Here is a 22371-nt window from a genome sequence, read left to right as displayed (position 1 = left end):
CCCCAAGCATCATGACTCCAGAATTCACTTAGGCTTAAATTGTCTCTCAGGTGTAAACTGTGAGATTACGATCCTCCTTTGACAGTAAAAATTGCATTGAGGGAATAAATGTCATTCTCAGTCAGAAAAAAACATATGTGCAATTTTCTGCAGGAGAATAGTTTTCTTCTAGGGCATCCAGGTGCCAGCTTCACAGCTCTGGAGAAGTGGAGGTGGTGACACCAGGACCATGATGGGGCCAAGACCCCAGACTCTCACCTGTGTGACAATACCCAAAACCTGGCCAACTTCCATCAAACTGGTGTTTTGCCATGGAGCGTTTCAGTGTTGCCTATTTGCATCTGCCAGGTCCCACCAGCTCTAGCAAAAGCTGATGAGCCCTGTGGGACACCACCAGCACCCTGTAGCAAGCAGCTACAGATAACGCACCGTGTCTCACTGAAGTGCTGTGGAGGGAGGGCTTCTTTCCAGACTGAGGAAAAAAGTAAACGGTTGGGAAACACCCTGCAAATAGCCAGGTTCTTGTAAAACGCAGCTGGGGCTTCCTAACTCCCTCAGCTCCTGATTGAGAAACACGTTCTTAATGACCCGAACTGGATGCGTCAGGCAGATGAAGGAAGTTCCTGCATCGCTGCAACACCCCTCCTTCCCATGGGAAAATATCCAGGGATAATGCTGGGCACTGATTTTCAGGCAGCTCACATCCAGGCCCTGCCCAGGGTTTAGATAAGGTGCTTAGCCAGGGCTCGAAGGCAGCCCAAGCTCCCAGAGGCATAAAGAGATTTAGACCTTATCGAAACGTATGGGAATTAGGTGGCAAAACATCTCTGAGCTCACATACGCTTTCGAACCGTTCCCCTCCTTCGGTGGCTTTTGTAAGGCTCTGGAGCACAGCCAGCTGGCTCTGCCACGTGCTGATAAGGCAAAGCAGGTGCTGCTTTGGGAATACATTCCTCTGTTCATCCAAGTGCGTTCGTAGTAGTCACAGCCTTGGGATCATACTGAATGGTCCTCGTGTCTCTGATAGAAAAGTGAAAAACATCTTCCTTCTATCTAGGCAGGTAGGAAAAAAAAATTTCTCTCATTTTGTTCTTGCTTTTCTCATCCCTCAAACCTCACCCACCACCAGTGAAGCCAGGCTCTGCTGGGCACAACGTGTGCGTGGCCTGTGCAGTCCCCAGCGTGGCTCTCGTTAGCCAAGCGCCGCTGGCAATACGGCTAATTGAGCAACAGGCTCTCGCTGACTCTTTCCTTATTTAACTTCCTCCTCTTGGCAAAAAACTGCTGCTTGTGGAAACACATGTAGCTTGGTGCTGTGTACACAATCCAGAGGAGAACCAAATGCAGAGCCTGTGTGATGTGGAGAGGGGCCACGACACCACATCCCAGGTGCTGCTTTGGATTTCTGCCTGTTAGGAAATCTAATGGAAAATTCATGTATTTTGCTATTTCATAGCTCAGAAAGTGGAGGGAATAAACTGAATAAAGACTATCATGTAAAGAAGACAACACTAATACAAGTTGTATCTCTTCATTCTGGTATAAGACATAATTTTTGACGCTATAAAACATAACTCACAGCCCTATTACAGTACCTTTATAGTATATCCTATCTGATTGGATAACAAAGCTCAGGGTCAGACTCCAGTTCTAAGCAGGCTATTTGGGAAATCTTCTTTTTTTTAAAAAAATAGAAAATACCTGTTATGAAGACACATACAGCAAAGCAGCTGCAATCTGAGACTATGTCAGTCGGAAAGGTTGGCACTGCGACGACAGGGTGCTGCTTTCAGCTCAAACCTCACAGCTCCTTCACTTGCTTCCCTCACTGTAACCGGGGCTTGTCACACTTTTGCTCCTCTTGTGCCACCTTGAGGGAAAAAACATCTGGTGCATGGGTCGAATTTACTTACTGCTACCCAAACCCCAGATATTCTGCTTTCAGGTCGGGTTTTTCCCAGGCCCCTGGGCCAAACATCCACTGCTCCTGGTTGTAAGAGCAAAGAACAAAGTTTTGGGCCATGGATCCTTTCCATCTTGTCAATGCTACTGATAAAGGCCAGGTAAAATCCTTAGGGCTGTCCCTATGTGTGTCCCCAGGAAGGAAGGGGAATTTAATTAAATCTCTTGGTTTCTGCTTGCACAGTCTCCACTGCTTAAATTGAGAGACTCATCTCGTGGGACAGCTCAGGCTGGGTGAAATAAGCTCCACCATCCACATCTCCATCTTGGAAACTGTCAAAAGGTCTTTTTTGCTTTGCACAGCTTCTCCCGTGGTTCTTGCTACTTTGTCTACACAGAAGGTTAACAAGAAGGGAAAGATTATGGGAAGAAATAGGACTTACCTCTGTAGACTCACCAGCAAAAGGTGTCTTTTTTATCTGTCTTTAAAGGATGCTAAATGATGCTGTAAATCCTTTTGTCATAGACAAACACCTGTTCACCTGACACCACCTCCAGAGAAAAATCTAGCCTGCAAAGACAACATGAGGTGGGAGAAGTAAACAACTGCTTGTATGAACAAATCCCTTCTATGTAGTGGGCAAAGAGAAATTGTCAGTCTCCAAAGACTCTTCTATGCATTGTCTCAACCTCGTAGGCTTCTTCACTGCTCACGAAACTATGGAGAAGCTTCCCGAAGGTAACCAAAACACTTCTGCACCATAAAGCTTAATGGAGCTCTGAACTAGGCATGTCAAAATTACAGCAATTTTTAAAAATTATTCTCATATTTACAACTTCTGCAGATTGCTGACTGTGGTTTTAATGCAGACCCTTGACTTCTTGAAGATCTATTATGTTTGTTCTCCTGTTGGCTCCGGCTGTTGGGTTCATGGATGCACCAGTAGCACTTCAGCGTCATCTGCGGATGATGTCTTAGGTCACACAATGTTTTTTCCACAAAGATTGTCAGCCAGTTACATCAACAGAAACTATATTTGCTTGCATTAACATGGAAACAGGTTGAAACCCCAAAACATAATTTTGTGGTGTTCAACAAATAGATCCTTCTCTTGAAAGCCACAGCACTTAGTCCACCTCACATTGCACAGCAGGAGGCACGAATTATGTACACACATCCCATAATCTCCCCATCCAAACAGGCCATATGGCCATTGCCATGAGAAGTCCAAGCGATCCCAAGGGCAACTTCAGTGTCAGACCAAAGAGCGGCCCTGACACCTAGAGCTATCTAGCTGGCATCTTCTCAAATCCCACAGAAAACTTTTGCAAAGCGATGAAACTCACTGCTATCCCCTCCTTGGCTAAATTACAGGCAGTTACTCCCTCCGTGACACCTCTGTTATGGTTCAGGGCAGAAAGGAAGCAATACAGAAGGACTACTGCCCACTCCTGACAAGCAGGTAGAGCAAGACCAGTGTGGGTGGAGCTGGTGGGATGGTGAAGTCTTGCCTGTTCCTGGAAACATGGTGCTCAGCAGCCCAACCTCTCAGCTCCAAGCTCCTCTTTCAGCTCCAGTATCCTGCAGCAGGCACCAGCCCAGCGCTGGCCTCTGACTTGGTTTGCTTTTCCACGCTTCAAGTGAGCCTTGGCCTCCTGCAAAGCTGTCTCAGCAGCCTCTTGTGCAAACTGCCTGAGCTGGCAGCAGAAACCCATCCGACAGCTCTGAATCAAGAGGGAAAATGCCTGTTCAAACCAAAGGGTCACCTCCTACTCGGGTCACCATCACTGTCCTCTTTACAGTACTGTCCATCAGCTCCTCTTTGGCCAATAGAAATGAAGGCGCCAAGAACTGAGTGAGCATCTGACCCGCAAAGGTGGCCCTCTGAAAGGGAATACTGGTGGTAGATGAGTTTTAGGGCTCTGTCACCGCCCTGCCAGTAGACAAAATTACTTTTGTCTCCCTGTGCCTATGTTTTCAGAGCTCCCCCAACAACTAACATTCAAAAGATTTGTCCTTTTTTTTTCATAATTCGAAGCCAAGCGTTATGTCAAGAACACACAACTGAAACTAGGCAGAGTTGAAAAATATACTGGTCACTTTTTATTGAGCACCGAAGTAACAGAACCTTACATGTCTAAGCACCAGGGGCATAAACCAGGAAGGGTCTGCCTGGGGTTGCCACAGATCCTCAGCTGCTGCGAGGCAGAGCAGCTCCGCTGGCAGCACCGGCAGCGCTGGAGGATCTGGAAGGCCACGAGCTTTGCTAGCACACAGTGATACACGTAAAGTTATTATAGCACCAAACATGCTTTAAAGTGTACATGGAAACATTAAAAACAACCTACATTAGTGATTTCCTACTGTGCTTCACAAGACTGTTGTTAAGCCATTTGTCTTTGGAGAGAAGACAAGCTGAGGACAACTCATTTGGTCTGTGTTTTCATTTCGACGTGTGATGGATGTCAGTGTTGAAAACACAGACAAGTCTCGTCTGTGGCTTTTGGTTCTGAGTTTGACAATTAATAACTTGAAAAGAATTAACTTTAAAAAAAACCCTAAGCATTATTAGCACCATGAGGAAGGGTGATGTCTTTGATAACACCCAGTAAACAGAAATCCATCAACAAATTCTTAATTTGTCAATTTTCTTTTTTAAAAATTACTTTTGCAAGTAGAAAATATCTTTACCATCCTATCCAGCAAGGTGGTCAGGTTATGTGCTTTTGTAGCCACAAAAAGCTACTGAAGTAAACGTGTCCACTCAAATTAAGCATATTTTTGGATGCTTTGCAAGATTATGTTGAGATCTTGAGTTTTAATCTTGCAGATTTATTAGTGCTCAACACAAGTTTTCAATGAGATCCTCACAGGTTTTTAGGCGCTGATTTTTTTTTAAATTTTAAAATAGAACAGTTTGGCATTTACTCTTTGGGGCTTAGCGGAAACAACTGAAGGGCTTTACTCATTTAATCAGAATTTGATTTTTCTGCAAAAAGTAATGCTGAAAAAAAATCAATCCATTTCACAGAGCAGCACCTAGGAGCAAGGTTGCTTTAAGACTTCCATTATGAGCTGTGTTGCTTTAAGCTGTCAAGAAATGCCAGTGGCAAAGCAGCAAGTTTCTGCCCTAAACTGAGATTGGAACTATAAAATATGGATGGACTCCTGTCTCTCAGCAGGAGTTAAGATATCATTGTATGAAGTTGTATATGATGAAATTGTAGAAATAGATCTAGTCGAACGTGGTGTTGCATTTAATACCTAGAACTTGGAACAAAGGCACAAGGAAGTGAATGGAGTTCAACAAATGAAGGTATTTAGGAAAATGTGGAACCCTTTATCTGTTCCCTTGCTCTGTAAAGCATCAAGGAGTGTGCCTGTTTATGATAGGAAACAGAAGAGAACTTTGGCATCTTTCATCTCTCCAGCTGCAAATGTCATGTGTAAAGTATCAAGTGTTTTATAGGCGTCTTAACTTTGGCTTAAACCAGTTGGTGAGTGGAAAAAAAATCCCATAGTTTGAGGGTGGAAGCAGGCACTTGTATTTGTGAATTGAGTATTTATATATAATACTACTACTCTGCATATTAAAATGCTAATTTTATGCATGCAGATGGGGACATGTACTAAACAAGGGAGCAAACGTGGCTTCTTTTGCCTAGCAATTCTGGCAGATTTGTCAAAATGAAATGCAACAGTCCCTTTAGGACTGCCACAGAAAAGGAAATAATTCATACAAAATGTGTTTTCCATTTTATAATGCTAAACAGCTAAAAAAAGCTGTAAGGCCCAAATACAAACAACTTCACCTTAAGGGTTTATGGAAGTCCATATAAAGGTACAGGACTTCTGAAGAGCAGCTGCCCATCTGCCAAACAATCCTTTTAATCACACAAATTTATCCTGCTTTTGCTTTTCTCATATCTGCCACAAATAATCCAGACTTCAGTTCTCTTGCTGAGGTTTTGCAGGTACAAAAACGCAGATGTACATTTTGTGAGTATTAACTGTGCTGGCTAAAAACAACTTTAAAAGACTGGCACATCTGTGTGTCTGCTTAGATACTGTAGAAAGAAATCTATTCCATCATTAGCTCTTGATCTGCCGCTCACCAGACTGAGAAGCTAAAGGAAAGTAACTTAAAAAAAAAAATTTATAAAACCTGTTTTGCTCCTAGTTCAGAGTTCCTCAAATTCTTAAGATTTCAGGTTTAGGCTTGTAGGCTAAATGTCAAAGCTGGTGAACCCTAGGTATAAATAGGAAAAAAAGAAACCTGCAGGTTTCTTTGAACTTTAAGTTTATGAAAAGGCTTATTTAAAGTAGCTGTTCAAGATCAGCAGGCACTGGATTTGATCCAGAGAGCCCCATTAGTCTTACAGTCTTGCCTATTTTAATGCAACTTAGATATGATATTTAGGCACAATTCTGACGTCACTTCATTTTATAATACTGAGTTATGATCATGAAATCTGAACCGGTCGCATAGCACACACATAAAGGGCAGGCTCTGCTCCAGCAGCCTGATAATGGCACTGTGGCTTACAGGGATCCGCTTGGAGGTATTTGCATTTCATTGGTAGAAGGGCAGCTCAGAAATGGTGTGGTTTCTTTCAGGGGATCACATTTCTCTCCCTCCTGATAGGGTTAAAATCTAGACTCATCCTGTTCGATGAACAGCGAAGTCTGTTTGTCACTGATGGGCAGGGATCAGGGTAATGCCGGAGATGTGCTCGTGGAGATTTGGGACCAGAGTTCTTCCAAAACACAAGACTGTTGGGTAAAGGATTCCTTGACAGCTGTTTAACAGAGTAGTCCAGCTGGGTGAAAATCAAACAAAGAAGAAGAATTAAAATATTTATCCTTCCTGGGATGTTTGCACAGAACTTGTCCTTAAGTAGCTGTGTAATCTTAACAGTCAGCCTGACGTAGGTTCATAAAAGACACACTGAACTGCTTTGTTTTCATAACTGCCAGTTAAGCTAAAATTAGTTTTAAAGTGAAGCTGAAAGTGTTGAGAAAACCATCCTGGGAGAGAACCTTCGGTGTGATAAATATTTTCATTCTTGGCTAATTCAAAGCCTGATAAAATGATTGGAGCTTTTCCAGTAGGCTTTGCTCTGGCCAGATACATGTACATTTACTCACAGGAGTGCGTCACACCGTTCAGCGCAACCATTCACATACACATAAAATTATCCCACAAAATCACCCATGCACCTAAGTATTTGCAAGACTGATCCTTATTGCAATCAGTCCAGAATAAAGAGCTTTTTACTTTGTCTTGCAGGGGCAGTTATACCTCCATTAGAAGATGCCCCTAAACAAAAAGTTTAAAGTCTTAAGGCACATGATGTTTTGAGGCATTTAATTTTCATCCTGAAAATCACACTGTCCTCTAAACACCCACAAGGCAAAGGTTATTCAAAGAAATCAGATGCATCTTGTGAAATTAGAATAAAAAGTGGGAAGGGGAGAGAAAGAGTTGGGAAAGGCATTAACTTCTGCATGGACAGTTTGCAGAGCTCAATCTCCAGTGCCACAGCTCCTCTGGATACTTCCCCAGCACCATCTGTTTGTTGGCATAGGTGTTTCATGGAGCCAGCACCATAGTTTTAAGGTGCTGTCCTTATACTGGCATTCTGATAAGAGGTAATCTCACCCTCAACCATTTCTTTAAATACTTTCACGCTGAGCACCAACTATTTTCACCCAGCTTCCCCTTTATTCACAGGACACTTACCCAGGCACACCTCTGATTAGCCTAAATGCTTCTGCTGGTTTTTCACATAGCCAACCACATTGTTGGAATTGCTCCCTGTAAAACAAATATCAGCAAAGTTAGATTTTAAGTTAGTGTGTGGCAAATATTTTCTCAAGATTCTCTAAGCAGTACAGCTTTACTTGTCTCATCATTTAGCAGTTCTCTGGGAGAGCTGCGATAGCTCGCTGGTCAGAGGAAAGGAAATAATTTCACAGCTTTACCAGCTGAACTGGCCAAATTTGGCTGTTCATAAATCTCACCATATCAAAGATGTTTAGCTATATCTGAGTATCACTTCCAATCTGATCTGTCCCCCTCTAGATCCAAGAGTTAGCAGAAACCAGGAGCTTTGAAGCCATGAGAAAAGAGGTCTTCTGGAAGATCCTCCTCCTTTCTTTGAGACACGTATCCATCATTTTGTGCAGGGACCTGACACCTCTTGTGGTTGCAGATAAGAATATGGGACTGATTCACTGGACTCCAGTCATCTCTTATCACATACCACAGTACAAGCTCTTGGCAAAAGACCCTGCTTTTGGCAGAGTTCTGTGTTCGTCTGCAAGGAGTCCTGAGCCATGAGCAAAGCTCCAAAAATATACTTAAAAATAACCAAAGGTTATTGGATTGGGTGTTTCTCACCCCTTGGGGACTGGGTGTTTTTCACCCCTTGGGTGGGAACCCCTGGCAGAAGGCTGCACGATTTAGCATATTGTGTCACAGCTGGAGATTTTGATTCTTGACACAGTCAGGGCACTGCAGATCTTAAAACAAGATCTTTTGACCCAGGCATGGAGAATTGGGGCTAAAGGATCTCTTTTTGTTATGTACAAACCTTCATTTCATAAGCAGTAAATTCCCTGTAAGCAATGCAACTATAAAGCTTAATAACAGCAAACACCTCATGCCAGTGTCTTACCAAAATATTCCTTGTAATACTTATGCCTCAGGTTGCGTCCATCTGAAAAAGAAGGTACCTAATAAGAACATATCCAGTCAGCCTTTGTTCTTTGTGTTAAACTCCAGTGTTTTGTCTACACCACAGAGAAATTAGACATGGAAATAAACAACCTCACAAACAGAAAAATAAAGGATCTCTGTAGCTGAAGTACTGTAGGCTGCTATAAAACTTTTATAAAACTGTTTAGATTATTGAACTATGTGGACATAGCTCGCTTTCCCTCAGATTGGTTAGCTGCTGGCCACTAGCATGTTACATTCTTTTCAGTACCTATGAATCAAGGAATCACAGACCTTCTCAAATGAAAGAAAAATTGGGTAAAATTTCAGACCATCTATTAGTGTTTTACATAATTCAAGTTCCAGCTAGGTTCTTCTGTTTACCATTTATATCATTATTTAAGCTCTTAGAAATACCTCGTGTCTAAGAGCCATACAGCTACACATTACATTAGCTACCACAGCTGTCATTAAAGAAAAAGTTATAGAAGAATAAAAAATACGATCAAAAAGTCTGGAAAAAAAATCTTAGTCTTTTATGGAAGCAGTTTAGAGACCTGGTTTGATGCTTCTCGTGGCTTTTACAGTGATCAGATGGCAAAACTTATGTTTCATGTCTCTACTCTGAGATGATTTGTAGCCCAGGGCAGACATAGATATCTTACCATTCAATGAAGTTACACATACCTAGACATGTTATGAGCTTTCCTGGAAAATAGCTTGGTCTGTATAAGTTCCTTTATTGGGCAAATGTGTCAGCAGAATAAAGGGAACAGTGTTTTGGATGCAGAAAGCAAAGTCAGAAGTCAAAACTGGAATCTGAAACTCATTTTTCTTAAACTGTGTAGTAATATATAAGATTTCTATATTTTGTGCTGTGTAATATGGCACATGCAGCTTACTACCTGCTCTGCTTACACAATCCCAGAGGACGCTGGCATACACAGCAAACCAGAAGTGTGTCCCCTGCTTTTGGTGTTTCACATTGCTCAGCCAGCATCAAGGGCTTTAGAGACCAGAGGCTGGTGCAGAGTGGGGTCTCACTCCCAGCCCAGCTGTCACACTGCCCTGGGGCCTTGGGCTGCCCAGGAAACCCAGGAAGCCCATGAGAGCAGATGTACCACCAGACCTCTTTCAAAGCCAGTGGGAGCCGCATCCCTTAACTGGTGTTTGCATGACAGAATGAGAAAGGAAGGGAGTTTTCCAGTCAACTGACCTGGATTTCCACGGAGCTTGATGCACTGGCCCCTGTTAGGGATTCCTTCAGCTGTGTTACCCGGGTTGATGATATGGCATTCATAGCCTGTGGGGCAGTGCAGAGGCTCATCTCCATCCTCAGTGGTACTGCAGGCTTCAGCTGCAAAAGAAGCCTGCAGGTCATAAACCATGACTTTAACACCCACAGGTAACCAAAACAGGACAACACAGCCACTTTCCTCTGCATCTCCTCCCAAACAGGCTCTCAGACTGCTTCCCACGTGAGGGTACCAAGGAGCTAACGCCTCCCAAGAGCCTGGGCAGAGCGGGCGATCCAGTTTACACCTTACACAAAACCTGATGTGTCTAGCTCAGTACAGGGAGTGCAGGTCAGCCTCATTACGTGTAACAACACCCTTCCACAGCCCGCTGGGCAGGGTGTGAAGACACACCACCACTGCCCACCACGCTCGCACTGAAGGGTGGTCCCTCCACGCAGCTATTCCCTCCAAGCAGCCGTATCAGTTCAGGCCAGTGTTTCGGGCTGGATGGGGAATCAGGGGAAACATGAGCAGGAACCTGGCAGTTCGCTGCTTTGTTCTTTGCTCCACACCCATTAACTTACTGATGAATTTAAACCATCAGATGTGACTCACTAGGGAGTAAAGCTGTTACAAACGAAGGCTTTAACTGGATATCCAGCAAGTGCAGAGCAGAATAAGAAAGTAAAGCAGGACTCACAGGCAGTGGTGGTGTACTTTAAATGTACAGACTATGAAGGGACACTCCACCCTTTACATTTGCCAGGATTTTAATTTCAAGGACCTCTGCTGTAATTCTCATGCCATGACTGATGGTTCTTATTTCACTAATTACTCCCTCAAGTGGAGATGAAGGTGTTAAGATAAGAACAAACAACATAACCATGACAAGGATGGATGGGGAGGAATCTATTTTATCTTATTTTTAGCAGTGCAACTCCACTGAGCTGGAGGCAGAATTTTCTCTTGAAGAACTAGGAGTTTCCATAATAGATGAGAGTCAAGGTTCGGCGAGTCTGATACCATCTGTGTAAAATCAAAGAGGGTAATTTATTGGCACTACCTGTGTCTGACTAAAGCTGATCAAGAGCTGGAATAGCCTTTCCATGAAGAAATTAAGAACTTCAGGCATGCATACATATGGGAATATCTCATAAAAGAAAACTTCTCTTCCCACCTGCCCACTCCCTCCTTGTTTCAATCTAAGGTATTGGAAAAAATTAATTAAAAGATCTTTCCCTATGGAATTAACCCGAGAAGCCCAATCCATTAGCAGTACCCAAGTTTAGATACTCCCAGCTCCATGTCAGCTTGACAGAGCTCTGCAGCAGTTTGCCAGGGCTCTTGTTCAAAGCAGCCTTCAGACCCGAGAGCCACAGCCCCAGCCCAAGGCATCTGTGCGAGGAGGACACTCTGGAATAAAAGATCTCCTAATCCAAGTCCGCCCACAGTCTATCAGGAAGATGGCAGAAAATACGTGTATGATGACAAATCCTTTTTCTAAAAAAATATATATATTTCTACTTATTTCAAGAATGGATACAAATCCAGTTCCCTGGAGTATTCCTAGTGCTCTACTGGATAAGCCATATCCATAAAAAGCAACTGATTTACTGCACCAGAAACTAACCCCCAACACCACACAGCGTTATTCCTACAGAAAGTCCAGGCAAACACCAGCATTCCAACACTCCTGGGAAGCCCTCTGTATGATGAATGTATTATTTAGTGCCTTTGTATAATTAGTGCCTTTGTATAATTACCAATATCGCAGAGAAAACAGCGAAACATACTGTACCTTGTAAGACTTCCTCTGGGCCATCTAAAAGCCACCCATTTCCTCCCAGCCAGCGGGGTTTGGGCTGAACCAACCAGTCTAAAACTGTAAAAGACAGAAACAAGAAACCACAGAGTCAAGGTGGAGCAGCCATAGGGCACACAGTTATGGAAAAAATCACGGATTTCCTCTAACAGCCAGTGATGAGGCTGCCAGGATCCTGAAGGATGGATTTGAGTTTTCAGCAATATACTTATATTCATGCCCTTGTTGTCTCAGGGGCAAAAGAGCCATGGATGTTATCCAGGACCACAAGGACCTGGTGTCATAAAGTCAAATGTCATCCTCCATTCCCATGGCACGGATCAGATGAGATGGCTGCCTCGCTTCTGCAAGCACTAATTCAGACTGGGATTACTGCTTTTCCTGAATATATAGTTCCAGGAAAAGAAGTGGCCTCAAGTGATTTCTACTATTTGTGCTGGTGGAAATTTTGCAGCACCAGCTGGCCTTAGATAACTTTTTGATTCAGCAATCACCCCAGAAATCAGAAGTGTGAAACTAAAGCTTTATCCTCAAACCACGCCTCCCACCCGAGACCCACTGCACGTGGGGATGACTGCCATCATTTCTGCATGCTTCTCTCCACCAGTCTGATCGCTGGGTTCACTCTACCTGGCGGTGGCTGTACGGACTCCAGGCAGGCGTAGATGCACCCGTTGTAGCAGCAGCGCTTGTGCCTTTCACACTCTGAATCCGAGCGGCAGCTGGGCACCTCGCAGGCTCGCTCGGGCAAAGTCTGGGGTGGGGGGGGGCAGCGGTCATTCTTCTGGTAGTGGGAACTGTGAGAATGAAGAGGGTACTCATAATCCTTGCAAAGAAAAGAAAAAGGAAACAAAGGTTTGGCACAAGGTGAATACCAAACATCCCGTCATTTGAAACCGAAGTGGGATTTTCAAAGGGGTTTTCAAGTATTTATTAGAGAGAATTAACTGTTCAGGTCCCCCAGCCCTGTCTTCAGCACACTGAAGAGAGAGCTATACGATCACCTTAGCACACTGCTTTGGAAACACCAAACCACCAGATTACTATGTGAAACTCATTTTATAATTAAGGTTATTGTAATGACAATGAGGAGATAAAGAAAAAAAACAACCTTCAAAGCCTTTTACACTTCTCTGGGAAACAGAGAAAGACTCCAGGCATCCTCATGATAAGCACGCCCAAACACTTTGATAATAAAGCAGTGGAAATGATGATAATGTATTCTTTTGAGGTTACATCCCCAAATGGGACCTGGAACAAATGTCCCAGGTAGAACCTGTCTCCTCAATAGGCTCCTTCTACCTTCATCACCTTTTTCTGAACTGGAATGTATAGGGGAGTCTTTCAAGCTTATCTACTGTGGGGTGCTGGGTTGTTAATTAGAGACCGTTTCTAAAACATGAGATGACCTGGGTGAGATCTGTGTGGGTGTTGTTAGTCCAATCCCAAAGAAAATGAGTCTGTGTTTGACTACAGCAGAAAGGAGCCCAGCTGCTCGTTGCATGCTGAAAGGACAAGGGAGATTTAAAGTGGATTAACAGGCACAGGATTTTACCAGAAACATTTATAAGAGGCAGCATTCAGATATTATTCACGCTGGTGGCATTTTAGCAAGAAGCCAACTCCCTCCGACAGAGAGGTGAATCACCCAAGCCCACACCTTTCTCACCTATGGCTAAACTATTCATCTCTGGGCTTGAGCTCAGCTCCCCAGAGCTGCAGAAAAATACTCAGAAAGGGCAGACAGTTCTCCGATTTATTAACAAACATTCATAAGCTCTAATCAAATCAAAAGATGGATTTGCAGTTTTAAAGGAGATCAGCATCTAGCCAGGGGTATGAAGTGAGCACTGCCATGCACTCGCTAGCAGGCTGTTGAGTTTGAGTCCTATATATACTTGGCCCAATCACTCCTGTGTTATGAAATCAGTGACGAACAACTGGGGTTGTTATTCCAAGAAACAACATGGTGCAACTGTTCCCAAGGGGGTCTCCGGGAAATTTCACCATCGGGCTATGGAGAAATTTGAGGTGAGATTAATATCCCCTAATATCTTCATGCTGCTACATCCTCATTGTTGAAACCTCCCGATGGCTTCTGTGGAGCATGTGTTTTGTGAAACAGCATGTCCCCACATGTACTTTCAAAAAAAATGTCCTAGGAGAGGCCCCAGGAGGTCCATTGCCCTGGGGACTGACCACTGGCCCACATGGCCTCTGCTTCTATGTGTGACCAAGCAGCAATAAATTATCCATAACAATGAAAACAATATCTTCACTCCCTTGGGATAATTTGTAATGTAGAGAATGAAGACAAGCCCAAGGGACACCCAAAGAAATAATGATGCACATTGTTTGTGGGACTGATGTGAGAAATTTTACTTCCATATTGTACATAGCATAGAATCCTATTGACAAGGTGGTGGTTTTCACACCAAAGCTGACCTCCTTTCTTTAAGCCATAGCTAGGGGGAAATGGAGAGCAGCAGATTTTCTCCACTGCCTGGTTGCACAACGACTGAGTGTCAGTATAGAGAAAAGGCAGGATGACTAAAAGTTCTAATTCCTGTTACAAGGTGTACGTTAAGGAAAATCCATACCTCGGTTATATCTATAACTGGTTAAATAACGTGTGTGTGTGAGACAGAGAATTCCTCATATATCCATAAACAACAGCCTCCTGCCCTATTCCCGTTATCAGCCTGCCCTGTTCCAAATACCAATAAATAATTTTCTTCTGCTTTTCCTTAGTTGTTCACACTCAGCGAACAAGAAACTGCACAAAAACCCTTCCATGAGGTTGTTTTCCCATGAATTGATAGGCTGTTTGAACCACAAAATAGGTTTGAAAAAAAAAAAAATTCCTAATTTTGATGTTTTCAGTGTTAAAGTGTAAAACAAGGTGTAAGTTAGCACACCATCCCATTCTTCAAAAGCTGAAAACACTCCAGTTTAGAAATAACGTGCATTTGAATTGAAGATATTGCAAGTTCAACTTTTTTTGCTGTTGTTGGATTTTAGAGAAAGTGCTTAGACCACGTATAATTTTGTGACACAAGAGAGCATTTAACAGTAAATCTATGCAGTTCCAAACATTTAACAGGTCTCCTTTTGGAAGGAGGATTCATCCTGGAAGGTCACAGTTTACTATTGTGTTATTTGAAATGTCAGCTGCAGACTGAAATGTGACCAGAATAATACTTACCAATAATGGATACATAAAAAAAATCCCAACCCAACCCAAACCCCAAACAATTACTGTGGTTGCTTCACAGATGATTCAGAAACCAAGAAGCCAAAAGTGCAATGAACAGTTGGCTCAATGAATGAGATTTCCGTTTGGGAACAATATAATGTTTTTAGCCAAATAACTTTGTAGCTCATGACCTCCCTGCCCATTTTCTCTGTTCACCTATTGCTCTGACTGCCTTTCTTTCAAAACCTCATGTTCAAAAAAGTATTTTTTTGTGCATTTGATCTAATGAAACCATTGCCACTGGTACATGTATGCATCAACTATCCCAGTGGGAATCAGGGTTCCCTCATTCCCGAAACAGCTTGGCTAAGGATGTCTGCAGGTATGGGTTACAAGGGCTTTTTAAAAGCTCTCCCAGGATTCACAGCTTGGGTCTGAGCATAGCTCAGATTTATTATTTTTACAGATTGTGACAACAGTCAAAATTCCCTCCTTTAAGAATATTTCTCAATGCAGAAGGGAAACTGCTGTTTCCCATGGAGACTTATTAAATCATTTTAATGACAATATCTGCCTTAGAGATATCCAGAAACAAAGTAGTGGGAAAAGTTCAGAGTTCAGTTGAGGAACCCTGGAAATCAGTAAAGGTGATTAGGAAAAAACAGAATGCAATCACTCACTCTCAAACCATATTTTCAATAGTAACTGTGGGATGCGGTCTGCCTCCAAGAAATCCCAGATCTGTTCTATGATTTGTGCCTGAAAATGAACCCCAGGCTGTGACAAAGCACAATCCTCTGCTAATTCATATTCTGCATGCCCCCCCAGCCCTGAGATCATGCGTGAGGATGGTTCTCAGCCTCTAGTCACCAGTTCTGCCCCTGGCAGGTTATTTCCAAAGACTGGCCATAAACCACCTTTTCTCTGAAACAATACCCAGTCAGGAGGATTTAGAGCCCTCCAATATTTCTGTCAAAGATCTGTAAAAACACAGAGCATCGGTGACCAAAGTTGCAAATACCAGACTGAGGGCTAACTAATCTGACGGACAAAACCAAAACAGTAGGAATAATATTCTCCTGTTACTGTCCCTGGATTAGTAGTTTTGGTTCTGGTGTCTGCAGTGCCGGAAGATTGTTGAAAAATTAGGGTGGGCTCAAGGAAGATGCACAACAGCGATCAGAGGACTGGAAAGCAGGGAATACAGGGCGAGACTTAAATGTGCGTGTGCAGGTTTCATAGGGGAGGCTGAGGGCTGCTCTGCTCATACGTTACTCTGAGGGATAGGGGGACAGAATCTCGTGGGAGGTGTGCTAATCTGGTAAATGAAGAGGGCATCTCAGTGTTGATTTATGACAGCTAGCTGGAGGGTAAATTGTTTGAGGAACATTACAGCAGCTGTGAGGAATTCTTCATTTCTGGAAGTCTTTAAAAGAAGGCTGGATTTTATTTTTTTTTTTCTAAAATGCTCGATGCAGTTGATACTGCAACAAAATCAGGACTGCCCCAGTTTTCCCAATAGATACGTGGGTGTCCTGATAATGAATTGAAGCCCAGTGCCAGGTAGCTCCCTCCCTCTGTCCTTTGGGAACACTCCACAGACTGTGCGGGGGCTGCAGAACACCAGCTGCAAATCACTAGACAAGTGTCCCTCTGGCTGCAAAATACATGGATTTGCTAAAAGCTGGAAGCCCAGCTCTTCCATCCCACTGTGACTGCCAGTTTCTCCTTCTCACTGCACTCCCTCTCCTCTTTCTCCCTTCTCCATTCCCACTTGATCCCTCCTTGCCAACCAACACCCATCCTCAGACACCTCAGTGAAAACCTCCTGGCCAGACCTCAAGCCAGCTCCTCATGGTAACACCTGCTTGGCATTCTGTGGCCAGCAGTTTGGTGGATGCATTCCTCCTGCTTTAGACTCAGATTTTTTTGACTCAGACAACACAACTCTCAGTCAACTCCCTACCCCTCACTGCCTCCTCCCCCACAGACCTTGCCCGTGTCCTCCTGGGGGTCCCACAGGGATGTCTATGGCCATCTCCTGTACGGCTGCATGTTACCATAAGCACCTCCATCTGTTGTCCCTCTATCCAAGTGACTCACAAATCAGCTGTTCCACCCACAGCCTGATTTTTGAACTGTAGGGAACATACAGCATTTGGTAGAAAAGAAAGCATCTCTCTGAGAAACAAGAGGGGCTGCCAAAACAGACTCTAGGTGGACAAGAGGATGGAGAGCAGATGTCTTTCTCCTTACAAGGCTTTGAGGAGAGGGAAAAAGAAAAACATTTTCTGTTTTCCCTAGATAAGATGTTTCTGTCAATACGAGCAATTCTAGCTGAACTTGCCAGATCAGTAGCACCTGGATTCATGGCTGCCAGAAAAAACAGTTCTTTGAAGAACTGCAGACTGAAAGAAGAGGATATATCCTCAGGGGAGCAGGCTCTGTGCCTCCACAGAGCACATTATCTGAAGATCAACATGTAAATTCCTGTTGTACTTCTGTCCTATCTCTCTGGGTCATTTACTTCGTAGCTCCTATTGAATTGGAGCTTTGCATTGAAATATGACAGAAGAACATACTAATAAATACACTTTCCAGTGAGTAATTTTACAGGAAACACAGCTCTTCATGTCACCATTTTGCAATTAAAGTGCAGACCAGATGATACTCTGTCCCAAGGGAGGCTACAGTGAAGAAAATTTCTTGTAAAATACTGGGGTGCCTTTCAATGTTTTCTGCAAAAACAAGGAGACAAGAGCACTGTATTTCAGTTCATTCAACACAAGCAAAAGACATGTGTCACAATTCTGAGTCGGCAATCACACAAACCAAATGTAGCTGTCCCCAGACATCACTCTGGCCTTGGGTCAGTGCTGGCTTCTAAGGGGACTTTAATGGAGTAAGTAAAAACTTCAATTTTTGTTCTTTCTAAGCAGCAGGTCCTGAAAGTGGAGCTATCAATTTTTTTTTTTTTTTTTTCCCCCCCAATTTCCTCCATTTCTAACAGTCTTTTGGTCCAGATGCGCCAGAACAAGACCCAACACCATCGTTTTCTTCACTCACAGTAACTTATTGCTGCTTCTGTTTCAATTCCAGCTCTACTGCTCTAAGTACCATCGCAGATGTGGAAACAGCCCTCCGTACCCCATGCAAGTCTGCCGAAAGCGGGCAGGGACAGACGGTGCCACTGAGTGGCTGCCAGGGTGTGGGCAGCAGAGGGGAGCTCTGCTCCCTGCGAACGTGCCAGGCAACTCGCAGCCATGACAATGGATTTCTCTGATCGGTTCCTTACGCCCGCTACTCTGACATCGCGGATCTGGAGGTCTCCATGCTTCAGTCATTTACAAAACCCTAGGCAATGCCAGCATCCCTCTAGTACACGTTATCCCTAGGAGTTGGAGACGTTTAGTCAAAGTAACCCCAAAAGGCAGTGCAGGAACTGCACAGGGAACCCTCCTCCCTGCCCTAAGCAATAAATCACATATTATCTTATTTTCATTAAATCCATCCCCAGGCATGTAGGTTTTGCATTCCCCTTCTCCCCATTCACACTCTCCTTGCTGCCCTATGAAGTTTCATGGACAAGCAGTGACGGCTGCCATACCAATCTCTTCTCACTGTCCCAAGTGTGCTTCACCAGCTTCCCATTGCAGCAGCTAGGTGGCAAAAGTTTAGTACAGCCTGGGAAACTTAATGCAACCCTTTTGTAAAGAGACAGCCTGCATATTCAAACACTTCTTATTCTAAAATGATACACACACGTCAAGAAAACTCCCCTTTCATGATGAGCACACCCAGCTCCCCCAAAATCACCCCACTACACTTTACTCACATCATATTTCTCCGTCATTTTCAGATGTAGAGCACGCTTCCAGAGATTCCTTGCACTGGCCGAATCTGGCAGCAAAACTAAGACACACAAGGCTGCAGTGAAGATCTTTTTACAGAAATGCATCTCTGACAGTGCCCTGGAATCCATTTTCCCAAGGAGAGATCAAATAAGGAGCCCAGCTTTCAGGATCCAGACGATTCAGAGTCTTGGCAAGGAGGGAGGGAGACGGGGAGGGAGGGAGAGCAAGGGCTGATTGCTGGTGAGAGCCGCTTTTCGCTGCGCAGCTTCTGGGAAGGGAAAGGGGAAGGGGAAAAAAAAAAAAAAAAAAAAAAAGAGCCCACAAGCAGAAGCCAGGAGCTGCTGTTGAACTTCTTTACTCAAAGTTAGATCAGGTTCTCGGCTCACATGTTCACACAAAGCACATGCTCTCCTTGAATGATAGATGGGAAGATTATTCGGAAAGATTATTTTTAGACCTTTGTTCCCAACATCTGGCATCCTCAGAGAGCCCCATTCAAAGCCAAAGCGTGGGATCAGATGACAGCTGCCGCAGGGGGAAATAAAGGTCTTGGAGGGGTGGGCTCGGCAGCTTCTAGCGAACAGCTCACCCAAACTTTCCAAGCTGCTCGGCTCTCCCTTTGTGTGCTTCCCTCTGTGCCCTGAGCTGTGGTTTTGGATCGTGTTTTGACAAAGTGATAATCTCATATGAAGACTGCTTGAAGAAAATTATTTAAAGACATGATAAACATGCAGGGTCTTTAATTAAACCAAGTTGACGTTAGCTTTCTGCAAATGATTTTGAAGAAGGGGAAGATGTGGCCATTGGGAGAAATAAATTCATATGCATGGGTGGGGAATAGGGAAGGAAGGCGGTTTAAGAAATGACATGACCAAATGGAAAGCAAGGAAGGGGATGTGAGTCAGGCTGTGCCTCACAATGGGAGAGACGGAGACACTGGACATGAGGTATTAGACACCTACATGGACATTCAAGCACCCAAGTGCCTGAAGGACAAGAATGACCGTATGAAGTCAGTCTGAAAGCATCCCAGCATCCTGCCTGGGACAGAGGCAGAGGCAGGTGCCAAAGAAAAAGTAAGAGAACAGGGCAACTGTTACATATACACGAGTAGAGATACACATATATATGTATATGCATGCATGCATATACTGTCACAGCCTTCAGTAATGTTATTCAGGGCTTCCCAAGTCAAATGTGGGAGCTGTTTCGGGGCAAATGTGGAGGAGGATTTTATAATCCTCCATGAATTTCTCCTCCAGCAGCTTGTCCAGCCTCTACCTGGAATGAAGGAAGAAGTGGAACCACAAAGCTAGTCAAGATATGAGCACTAAGCCCTGCTTGCCTTCAGTTTACCTTCACTGGCTCTATAGCCTAGGCAGAGCAGAGTAGAGGCTTGCTGGGTGCATTGAATTTATTTTACATCTGCTGTAAGTGTTAGACCCTGGACAAATACAAAAAGTCTTCCAATTCTTCCTTATACCTGAAAGCTGTGGCAAGTCACTTTGATCCATACCCAAGTGTCAATAGCTGCATGTAGGTGGTAGCCAAAGGATTTAATCTCCAAGCGTGCCAGAATATGGCGATGGGAATCTGAAGAACAAGTGAGGTGTGGGTTTTTAAAGCTCTGTATTTAATGGAAAATAATCGATTTATTTAGAGATAAGGGGTTTACAGGGTTTCTAGCAGTAACTGTGCTTTAGGACAGTCCTGTCCATATCTCTACTGTTATAGAAAGCTTCTTAGCAACAAAACCTGTTCAGCTCATGCTAGAGAATTTGGTTGGTAAGAAAAGCCAAGCAGGGACTACTGTTACAGGAGGAAAGTGCAGAAAGACGGGTGGGGAAAGAGAATGAAGAGTTCAACTGGGGAGGCTCACCTCCCTCAGCTGCAGCAACAGAAGGAGGCCCTCTGGGATGGCAGAGCAAGCTGCCTTGCCTCTGCCTGGAGTCTGTGGACTCCCAAAGGAGCTCCGATGGCAAGTGTCTTGGAAGGGATCTCTGTGGAGATGCAATGACCGTATATTGCTCTGGGTCTGTGTAGTCTTCATCACTGCTTGATCCATAGCTTGCTCCTGCAGTAACATGACAGTCACTCCCTAAGGCATGAGCGGGGCATAAGGGGCCTGACAGGATTTGGGGGGACCCCATGGCACAGCTGGTTCAGGCACAGACAGGGACGAGGAGTGTGCATTTGGGCTGGACAGCCTTTCGTGTCATCACCACCAGGCTGCTGAGAAGACTCTCTCAGCAGAAAGAATGGCTCCAGGTCCCCATCACCTGCTTTGCACCATCCTGCCAGTTCTCCTCTCTCCCAGAGATGTAGCCTCTCATTTAAAACAGTATTTATCCCAGTTTTCCTTTAAACAGGTCATTTCCCTCAGGCTGTCTTCTGCATTTGTTATAATAAGGATGACTGTGGACAACTCATGTCCACAGGATGGTTTTCAGCTACACAGAGTGACTCCCTAATGATTGCAGTGTTATCTTCAGCTGAAGGCAGAGCTCAGCACCTACAGGTCACAGTCATCTGCACCCAAATCTCATCCAAATGTAATCTGAAATCAGCATTTGTGCTGGAGATAGTGAAAGGCACACTCAGACATCTTCAGTACATCCAGAGAGGAATATATCACTAACATAAGACTTCAAATAGTGGCTTTATTTTTTATTGCTCAGAGAACTTTGTCTGACACAAGAGGATGCCTCCAATTTCTTCTAAAAACAAATCTCCCCTGTTTGTTGCAATAATAATATCTGCACCTTGATAAAACACCTTTCAGGCAAAACCAGAAGCTCCCACCAATGTCCTTACTCCTGTGTTGTAAGGTGACAAATGACATGGCTGGTTGCACAGAATAAATAAGATTTTTTCTTAGATTATTCCTACTTAATTTATGTCTTTGTGCTGATATTTCGCTTGTCTGTGCTCTTGCTGAAACCCAAACCAGCGTGAAACAACAACTCTTCACAATAAATCTCCCTAATTTAATTTAATTTTTGCTGTTTGCTTCATATACTTGCAATCTGGACTTGAAGCAACTAATTCTAAAGATTAATAGGTACTTCAGACACCATTTACTGGCTTTTCTTTTGGCAGATATACAGCTTTGACATTTACTCAGGAGAAACTAGGGTCTGCGCATTACAGTTCATGGATTGTATACCAAAGAAGTGAGAATTCTCCTCCAGGAGTAAACTTCAAAAGCTGGTCATGGTGTCCACATAAAAGTGAACGCTGATGTTATAACACTTAGGCCTCCTGCACACAACCGTTTCACCTTAACTTCTCAAAGTACTGCATGTAATGCCTGGACTGGATTATCTCTACTATCAGCTGGGGAAACTGAGGCACTGCGTGGGTTATTTGCTGAAATTAGACCTTTTTCCATCTGCATGACCAAACTGCTAGAGTTGTAACAGGCCAGCCTAGGCCAGGGCTCTGTGCTTTGATGCTCAATGCTCACATTCAATCGGGAATAATTCACGCCACCAATTTCCATTCCTCACATGCTTCATCCTCCAGTCTACCTCTGAAACTAGGCAAGGGGTTTTACATTTTTTATAGCATTAAGAAAAACTTCTTTAACTGGCAAAACTGGAAAGAAAGTATTTCTTACCTTTTTCTGGATATTCTT

General features: G+C 43.8%; 1 protein-coding gene across 1 annotated transcript; it reads right to left on the bottom strand.

Moving 5' to 3' along the window:
* Positions 1 to 3978: 3978 nt before the first annotated feature.
* WFDC1 (WAP four-disulfide core domain 1) lies at positions 3979 to 18972 on the bottom strand. Its single transcript, XM_074913157.1, has 7 exons — positions 18716 to 18972; positions 12315 to 12510; positions 11661 to 11744; positions 9841 to 9981; positions 8584 to 8625; positions 7647 to 7721; positions 3979 to 6723 (listed from the first exon to the last, which is right to left on the bottom strand). The coding sequence occupies exons 1-6, from the start codon at positions 18860 to 18862 to the stop codon at positions 7663 to 7665; spliced, it is 669 nt and encodes a 222-aa protein (XP_074769258.1). The 5' UTR covers positions 18863 to 18972; the 3' UTR covers positions 3979 to 6723; positions 7647 to 7662.
* Positions 18973 to 22371: the final 3399 nt, after the last annotated feature.

This window comes from Athene noctua, chromosome 9 (genome assembly GCF_965140245.1).
Source record: "Athene noctua chromosome 9, bAthNoc1.hap1.1, whole genome shotgun sequence".
NCBI classification, from domain to species: Eukaryota; Metazoa; Chordata; class Aves; order Strigiformes; family Strigidae; genus Athene; species Athene noctua.
The sequence above is the reverse complement of the archived record's forward strand: the minus strand, read 5'-3'. Positions and strand labels throughout refer to the sequence as shown.